The sequence below is a fragment of the Amblyraja radiata genome, chromosome 39 (assembly GCF_010909765.2).
Source record: "Amblyraja radiata isolate CabotCenter1 chromosome 39, sAmbRad1.1.pri, whole genome shotgun sequence".
In the NCBI taxonomy this organism is placed as follows: domain Eukaryota; kingdom Metazoa; phylum Chordata; class Chondrichthyes; order Rajiformes; family Rajidae; genus Amblyraja; species Amblyraja radiata.
The window spans coordinates 9,423,076-9,432,746 of NC_045994.1; the positions used below are offsets into that span (position 1 = coordinate 9,423,076).

Genomic DNA, 9,671 nt, shown 5'->3' on the forward strand with positions numbered 1-9,671 from the left:
GCCATTCGGCCCTTTAAGCCAGCACCGCCATTCAATATGATCATGGCTGATCATCCAAAACCAGTACCCCGTTCTGGCTTTTCCCCCCATATACCTTGATTCCTTTAGCCCTAAGAACTAAATCGAACTCTCTCTTGAAAACATCCAGTGAATTGGCTTCCACTGCCTTCTGTGGCAGAGAATTCCACAGATTCACAACTCACTGGGTGAATTTTTTTTTCTCATCTCAGTCCTAAATGACCTAAGTCTTATTCTGAAGTTTAAGAAAGAACTGCAGATGCTGGAAAAATCGAAGAGAGATAAAAAATGCTGGAGAAACTCAGCGGGTGAGGCCACATCTATGGAGCGAAGGAATAAGTGACATTTCGGGTCGAGACCCTTCTTCAAACTGATGATGGGTCTCGACCCGAAATGTCACCTATTCCTTCGCTCCATAGATGCGGCCTCACCCGCTGAGTTTCTCCAGCATTTTTGTCTACCTCTTATTCTTATACTGTGACCCCTGGTTCTGGACTCCCCCAACATCGGAAAAAAATTTCCTGCATCTAATCCGTCCAATCCTCTAATAATGTTATAAGAATCTAAGAATGTTATTTGTTTTCATTGTCTGCTTCAACTATGTATGGGTCTGAGTGGTTACGTTTACGTATTATATAAACTCATGCTGTCTGTACTCTTAAGGAGCTGTCTCTCGGGGCAGTTCCTCCGTGATATTACGTAATAAAGTCTCGCTCTCCACGAGTCAGAGTCCTCGATTGATTTCTCTGACAGCCCCATACTGAATAGCAACCATAAAAGCATAAAACCCCAACCATTAAATATTAATAACCAATAAACTCAATAGGCTGTGGGCAAATAACACTCTTTGGCAACCCAACACCTTAACCCATTAAACATGCTTTATCCAGATGCATGCAAGGTTCCCTGGATTTGTAGCAGGATTTGAACAGTACGCCCGTTCCAGAAAACATACAGGAAAGGATGGCTTCTGCACAGTGAAATGTATAATAACAGCCATCGCTTTTTAATTTGGACCTCATGTGACATATGAGGACCGAGATGAGAAAATCTTTTAGGACCGAGATGAGAAAAACATTTTTCACACAGAGAGTGGTGAATCTCTGGAATTATCTGTCTCAGAAGGTAGTTGAGGCCAGCTCATTGGCTATATTTAAGAGGGAGTTAGATGTGGCACTTGTGGCTAAAGGGATCAGGGGGTATCGAGAGAAGGCAGGTACAAGATACTGAGTTGGATGATCAGCCATGATCATATTGAATGGCGGTGCAGGCTTGAAGGGCCGAATGGCCTACTCCTGCACCTATTTTCTATGTTTCTACGTTTCTATGACGTGTTATTTTCCACGTTTGAGTTTTGGGTTGACAAGGTGAGTGGATAGATTCTTGGTCATGGAGCTATATGGCCCTTTGGCCCACCTTGTCCACGCTGACCGAGTGGCTAATCTCCTTGCCTGCATTTGGCCCACAACTGTCGAAACCCTTCCTCAGTTGAGAGAGTTGTATCAACTCATCTTTCCACTGAAGAAGGGCACGACCCAAGACATCACCTATTCATTTTCTCCAGAGATGCTGCCTCACCTGCTGAGTTACCCCAGCATTTTGTGTCTATCCTTTTCTACTGAGCCTACTTGCCTCCTCTTTAAACTCCCAATACTCCTCCTTTGGAAACTGCAGCTACTTAATTTTGACTCCTGAGGGCTGATGTCTCCAACCATTTGCAGGCCTTAAAGAAATGTTGTTATTTGTAGAATGTTGAAACAAGACCAAAGCAGAAAGGAAAAAAGTACCTTTAATGTGGAACTTAAAAGAAAATCTCCTATATTAAATACACAGCAGCTGTTAATTATCGCTTTGCCCAATTAAGTTCTGAATAATCCATATTTCATAGCAACTGGAGAGGCAAAGAACACCAGCTGTGATCAAAATGCCAAAATTCACCCACGTAATGGGGATTTGTCTTAGAAGGTGCCGTCTCAAAACTCTCAAGCTAGTCTGATCTTGAGTTTGCGTTTATAAGCTCCTCTGAATTAGAGTTCTAAGGATAGTTGGCAAATCACCAGCCAAGTCCAACAGTAGAGTTACTGCCTTACAGCACTTGCAGCGGTGGAGACCCTGGTTCAATCCCGACTACGGGTGCTTTCTCTACGGAGTTTGTACGTTCTCCTGCGTGGGTTTTGGCCGAGATCTTCGGTTTCTTCCCACACGCCAAAGACGTACAGGTTTGTAGGTTATTTGGCTTGGTAAATGGAAAAAAATGTCGCTCATGTGTGTTGGATAGTGCTCATGTGCGGGGATCGCTAGTCGATGCAGACCTGGTTGGCTGAAGGGCCTGCTTCCATGCTATATCTCTAAACTAAACTAGAAGGGAAACATCTCCTCCATAGTCAAGCTGCTGAGTAACAGGGGACAGCGGCAGAGAATTCAGAAGGAAACACAGCCTGGAGGAAAGACATTAAATTTTATTTTATGTGTGTATTGTTCTTTTCACTTAGTATGGCTGTATGGTAACTCAAATTTCACTGTACCTTAGTTGATTAAGTGACAATAAATGCGAACTTGAACTTAATACTAAAAAATGGGAAGTTGTAGTTTCAAAGCAAGAGTGTAAGGGGTTTTCATTTAGGGACAGGAGAAAAGGAAATCTCAGCGGAAAGACGAGCTGCAAACAGATCCAGAATGTATACACCAAGTACACAGATTAGATCAACAACTACAGCAAACTCATTGTATCAAAGTTCAAAGAGGGGAAAGGAGCAACTCGCATGATGCCCAATTTCAAAATCTATGGAGATTATTACATTTCTATATACATCAAACAAGATGACACTTAGGGGGTGGTTTGTGAGAGTGCGATTGAATCTGTCACTGCACAATTACCAGATACTGTCAATGTAAAGGAGCCATCAGAATAAAAAGGTGGTGCAAGGAGAATTTTCTGCTGACGGGAGAAGTTAAGAGTTGAAATATGCTGCTTCTTGGAACACACCTATCTAAAGCATTCCACAGGATCATTCATAAAAGCTGCACTTCCATTGGAGTCCTTACATCCCTTTCAGACATAGAGTGCTTTTGTAAAGCAGTCAGTGTTACATACAAAAGTTGGCAGACAGTGTAACTCAGCAAGCTGACACAAACAACACCGTAACAGTGACAAGACAATCGGCTTGTAATGTTTATCAAGGGATACTTATTGACAGGTATCACAGAATAACCCTCTCTATTCCTCAAAATATTGCCACAGAAAATGTTATGTCCATCTTTGGCATAAAATGTCATGACAGGATTTGCACTGGAGTGTCAGAGGATGATGTTTCTGCTTGTTGTCTGGAGCGGGTCTCGAACCCACCACCTTCTGACTGCTAACAACCCACCTTCAGCAAACATCCAGATATGGTGTCTGACCCAGCCGAGTTACTCCAGCATTGCATCTATCTTGCCAAAGACAATTGGGTTTGCACTTGTGTAGCTGGCTTATGGGGAACGGCTGCCGTGTGGAGGATATATCATATCATTCTTTCAAACAACCATATTGTGAGAGTCCAGAACCAGGGGTCACAGTTTAAGAATAAGGATTAGGCCATTTAGGACTGAGATGAGGAAAAACGTTTTCACCCAGAGTTGTGAATGTGGAATTCTCTGCCACGGTAGGCAGTGGAGGCTAATTCCCTGGATGTTTTCAAGTAAGAGTTAGATATAACACTTAGGGCTAACGGAATCAAGGGACATGGGGAGAAAGCAGGAACGGGGTACTGATTTTAGATGATCAGCCATGATCATATTGAATGGCAGTGTTGGCTCGAAGGCACCTATTTCCTATGTTTCTATGAAAAAGCGGAATCGATCCTGTCATTCTTTTTAGGGGATTGAGTGTCCCACTGTTGGCCCCTCTCTCTTTCTCTCTCTCATTCACTCACACATAGAAACACAGAGGTCCCAAACATAGGATTGAATGCTTTCTCCACTAGAACTCATGCAGGATCTAAACGCTCTTTCAGCCACCACAAATGCTACCCAACTCCACCGAGTTCCACCAGCAGCTCGTATTTTGCTCCCTCTGGGTCTAATCTCTGCGCTACTTCTACCTGGCATCTACCGCATGTCAGAATTTAATCATTCCCACCACTGGCAGCCATTCAATCATTCATCAGCCAAGCCTGGAATTCAGGACTGCACTGCCTCACAGCGCTAGAGATAGGGGTTCGATCCCCACCTCGGGCGTGTCTGCACTGAGTTTGTACGTGCTCCCTGCGACCACGTGGGTCTCCTCCGGGTGCTCTGGTTCCCTCCCTCATCCCAAATACGTGCAGATTTGTAGGTCGACACAAAGCGCTGGAGTAACTCTGCAGGTCAGGTGGCACCTCTGGGGAAAAACCTTGGATGACGACAGTCTGAAGAAGGGTCCTGACCCGAAATGTCACTGATCCTTTCTCTCCAGAGATGCTGCCTGACCCGCTGAGTTATTCCATCACTTTGCATCTATCTTTTAATATAAGCCAGCATCTGCAGCTCTTTCTTTCTACAGACTTGTAGGTTAAGTGGAAGGGATGTATGCGAAAATTGGATAACATAGAACCAGTGGGAACGGGAGATCGATGGTCGGCACAAAGCCGGTGGGGCTGAAGGGCCTGTTTACATGCTGTATCTTTCAATAAAAAAAATCAATGAATTCTCTCCTTAAATCTCTCTCCTTTGCTCAATAACGCTCCTTATAAAGCGTCTCGTCAGCTAGACCTTCCCTCATGTGCCCTGTTACAGGGCAGTGTGACAAATATTGATTCCCTCACGCTCAGTACAGAACGCCACACGAGATCCTTCTTCCCTGTGGCTAACAAACTGTACAACTCCTCCCCCCTTCTGTCGTGGAGTAGGTTGACTCCCCACCCCCCCCCCCCCCCAATCTTTGCACATCCCCAATCCTTTCCACTCGTCACTCTCATTTCACGTTTCATGTATTTTGTATTTTATAACTGTTGGCCGATCAATTTCTCTCCTGGGATAAATAAAAGTTTTATTGCCTCGTACTCAGGCTGCTTTTTAAGTGGATGCAAGGTGCAACATGAATGCATGTTGATGCCTTGGTCGACTCTTACCGGCACTGGGTAGAATGAAGCTGAGTGTTTCTCATCCTCGTACTTGCTATCGGATGCGCTCCCGGGCTCCATGCTGCCTTTGGTGGTTGTATTTCTGCCGATTCCCATCGGTTTCCACGAGGAACATAGACGGAGGGGGTTGAGCGTCTTGTACGAAAATACAGCAGGGAGTAGACTGGGGAGGGAGGGGGGGAGGGTCAGTTTTCCCACACACCGGCCCCCAGGGCCAGTCAGGTATCGATCAGACGCTCTGCTGACATGACTTGACAATCCAGACGAGTCTGCATACGTCACTAGGTCTGAAAACCAAATAAAAAATAAAACAGATTACGCTTCAATTTGAGAATCTGGAACCAGCCTACCATGCAATTACAGACTGGCAAGATGAAACTATGCCCAGCAATTATCTTAATAAATGCCATCACTTCACCATACTTCTTCTTGTGTATGGCGTGCACAGCCTAAACTTGTATGACAACTTGTTCTATTTGATTGCATTCGTCGAAACAAGGCGGACCACGTGAAGGTTGCAATCTTCCACCCCATTTCACCATACAATAGGCAAGGAAAGAAAATTCCATCTGTCAGTTTACAAAGCAACATTTCATACATCTCTGATCTGGGCGGGACTGTTTTAAGCAGTAGAGTTGCTGCCTTACAGCGACAGAGGCCCAGGTTAGGTCCTAACTATGGTTGCTGTCTGTGCAGAGTTCAGGTCCTCTGGTTTCTTCTTCTTCTTCTATGTGGTGTTTTTTGGCGGTTGGCAAACAACTTTTTTGGTGCATTACCGCCACCAACTGGCATGGAGTGTGGATCAAACAACACCATTACATATACTAATAACCTATATCCTTCCGAACAAATTGGTTACCCTAAGAAAATGCAACAGGATTTGATAGCACTTATATGAACTTCCTTGCAAAATATCTACCAAATCAAATTGTATTCTTTCTTTTCTGAACTGCTCACTCATCCGTTCTCTCTCCTCCTCATACCTCTCACAATGTACAATGACATGCTCTATTGTCTCTTCTTGCCCACAGTATTCACATCTACCTGTATTATGCTTGCCTATTATAAAAAGTGTACTGTTCAGACCAGTGTGTCCAAATCTAATTCTTGAGATTACTGTCTCCTCTTTTCTGTTTTTTCCTGCACATCTCATTTCTCCCACTTTCCTCTGGACTCTGTAGAACCACCGTCCTTTCCGCTCTTCATCCCATTGCTTTTGCCATCTTTCCTTCAGTCTTTGCTTAATAATGTCTTTGATTTCAGTTTTACCTATGTTAATACTTAAATCAATTTTACTTCTTTTTGCTACCTCTTTTGCTACCTTATCTGCCATTTCGTTTCCTCTAATGCCAATGTGTGCTGGTACCCATAAAAATATGACTGTAAGCCCCATCATTTGAATTCTGAATAGTGTTTGTTGTATTTCAATCAAAATGTCTGGTCTACTGTCTGAATGGCTGTGCTGTAAACTCTTTATTGCTAAACCTGAATCTGAGCAAATAACTGTCCTTAAAGGCCTAGTATCCTCGACCCACTGTACCGAGGTCCTCTGGTTTCCTCCCACTCTCCAAAGATATACAGGTTTGCAGGTTAATTAGCTTTGGTAAATTGTAAAAATGTGTGTCCATTGGTTAGTGTACAGGGTTGGTACGGACTCAGTGGACTGAAGGGCCTGTTTCAAAACTGTATCTCTAAAGTCTAAAGGTCTGTTTAACAATATCAATTCACACATCACAGGCAGGTTTGATAGCGGCATTTAAGAGGCTTTTAGATAGGAACATGGGTGTGCAGGGAATGGAGGAATATGGATTATGTACAGGCAGATAAATGTTGGCCGGCATAGACATTGTGGGTCAAAGAGCCTGATCTTGTGCTGGACTGTTCTACATGGTGTGGCTCGAGTTCCCAGTTTCCACAGAATCATGTACAGGCAGATGTTCGACAAAAAGCATTGTTCGACAAAAAGGACACCTTCCCGTGTTGTAACCGTTCTCTGCTCTTAAAGTTCAGCCTTCTTCCACATGCCGCCGATAACAAAAGCAAACACGTTGCTTGGGCACTATTTACGTAATCTCAGTTACACCAGGCGGCATGAGTTTGCAAATTTAAGGTATTTGAAGTGAACAGTGAGAAGATGAAGACAGATCCCTCTCACGGGAGAGGTGTGTGTGTGTGTGTTAGCGAGAGGGAGAGGAGGAGAAATGTCTGTATACGCGCGTTTAGAAAGGATTATGCTGTTTAGACATGAGCACTTGAAATTCACACGAGAAGCCGCCATGAAAATAAAGCCCATGCCACCCCCCCCAAAAAAAATAATTATAAAACATCCACACAGCTTCCACCGCCAAGATCTTGTGTAACACAATTTAACAGCAAACGGGGAAAGCGCTGGATCTGACAACTGGGGAGCGGGATCAATGAATGTAATAGAAGGGGGGGAGAAAGTGGAGGTCACTGCAATCCGTGGCATTGTCTTCTTAACCCTTCCATCTTCACAGCGCGCAGTCATTCTCTCAATGCAGGGACATTATCCCCATTTATGAAATCTCTCCTTTTCTCACCCCCCTTCTCTCCCTCCCTCCTTGTCCTTCCTTCTCCTCTCTCTCCCTCCTTCCTTCTCTCTTTCTCCCTTCTCTCTCTCTCCTTCCCTCTCCCCTCTTCTTTCTCCCTCCCTCCCTCCTTCTCCCTCTCCTCTCTCCCTCCTTCCTTCTCCCCCTCCCCTCTCCTCTCTCCCTCCTCTCTCTCCTTCCTTCTCCCTCTCCTCTCCTCTCCATCCTTCTTCTCCCCTCCTCTCTCTCCCCCTCTCCCTCCTCCTTCTCCCTCCTCTCCTTCTCCTCTCCGCACCCTTCTCCTCTCATTTCTCTCATCCCCCGCCACCCTCTCTTCCTCCTCTCCCTCCTTCTTCTCCCCCTCCCTCCCCTTCTCTGCCTCCTCCTCTCCACCTCTCCCCCCCCCTCGTCTTCCTCCTCTCTCTCCCCTTTCTCCTTTCCATCTCTCCCCCCCCTCTCTTGCACCTTCTCCTTCCCTCTCTCCCACGCCCCTCTCTCCCTTTCTCTCCTCATTCTCCCTCCTCTCTCCCCCTTCTCTCATCTTCTCTCCTCTCCCGACTCTCCGCCTCTCCCTCTCTCTCCCTCTCTCCTCCCTGTCCTTCCCTCGTCTCTCCCACCCCCTCTCTCTCCCCTTCTCTCTCATTCTCCCTCCTCTCCTTCTCTCTCTCCCCCCTTCTCTCTCATTCTCTCTCTCCCGCCCCCCTCTCTTCCTCCTCTCTCTCCCCTTCTCCTTCCCTCTCTCCCACCCCCTCTCTCTCCCCCCTTCTCTCTCATTCTCTCTCCTTCCCGCTCTCTATAATTGCTGCGAGCCGGTGGCCGGTGAAAGGAATGAAGGCCAGAGAGAGGGGGAAGCTTGCGAGGCAAACCCATCCACCTCCAGGCTCCCGTCTGCAAAGTTGTTCCCAGCCGAGGCCAGTGCAGCCTGACAACAACCGGGTGAAAGTGACATGAAAGCCGCTGCAAATAACGGGAAGGGGCAAGATCTTGTGTAAAGCGTGCTCTGGTAGATGCAAGCTGAGCTGCATGGGGGTGGTGCAGCTGCACCGGCTGGCCGTGCATGGAGAGAGATGTCTTTACCTTGCTAGCGAGGCCTCTCACCGCTCCTGCAACCTCACTGCCGGCTGCTACCGTGCCGGCTCGGGCTCCACAACCCAGGCTTCTCACCCGCTGCTGTTCCTACACTGTGCTGGTTTGCAGCCGGAAGACATCACCCGACCCAGCTCTGCTCAACGTCATTCACAGGGGAACACAACCAATTGCAGCCGCCTTCCAAACATGCACAGCCACTCACTTGGCAAAAAAAAAAAAAGCGCCATCTGCAGTCACCCTGTGATGTGAACAGCTAACCTGTTCATTGCACAGAAAGTCCTGGAGGCAGTCCTCTAGAAATCATGATTTTACAGGAAAATTAAAAAACCCCCCTGTAGGAATAGGCAACTCAAGCCACACTGTGTACACACAGAACAGCACAACACAAGATCTTGTATAGGCCCTGATCTTGTATCTCTGTATCTTCCTCTGCCCTGACTAACAGTCTGAAGCAGGGGATAGACACAAAATGCTGGAGTAACTCAACGGGACAGGCAGCATCTCTGGAGAGAAGGAATGGGTGACATTTCTTGTCAAGACCCTTCTTCAGACTTTCAGTCTGAGGCAGGGTCTCGACCCGAAACGTCCCCCATTTCTTCTAACCAGAGATGCTGCCTGTCCCGCTGAGTTACTCCAGTATGTAGAATTTTGTGTTTATCTTCGGTTTAAACCAGCATCTGCAGTTGTTTTCTACACAATATCAGGCCTGTCTGCCCACAATGTCTGTGGCAAATGTGCACATGATCATTGAATATGCAGGGAATGGGGAGATTATGGATCATGTGTAGGATGAGAAGATTTAGTTTGTCTTGGCTTCGTGTTCTGCATGCACATTGTGGGCAGAAGTGCATATCCCTGTTCTACAAAACTTAAATAGACAATAGGTGCAAGAGTAGGCCATTTGGCCCTTCGA

At 46.2% G+C, this 9,671-nt stretch overlaps 1 protein-coding gene across 2 annotated transcripts in view; it reads right to left on the reverse strand.

The window, feature by feature from the left end:
• The window catches only part of slc23a2 (solute carrier family 23 member 2), a 63,609-nt gene extending 54,672 nt beyond the window's left edge, over nucleotides 1-8,937 (reverse strand). For both annotated transcript variants that reach the window (XR_004410227.1, XM_033014014.1), the window contains exons 1-2: nucleotides 8,747-8,937; nucleotides 5,109-5,407 (exon numbers count right to left, since the gene is read on the reverse strand). Coding sequence is in view for 1 of the 2 variants with exons in the window: in XM_033014014.1 (XP_032869905.1) it covers nucleotides 5,109-5,216 (108 nt within the window). In the remaining variant the exon portion in view is untranslated. The remainder of the gene's footprint in view (nucleotides 1-5,108; nucleotides 5,408-8,746) is intronic.
• Between the last annotated feature and the right edge of the window lie 734 nt (nucleotides 8,938-9,671).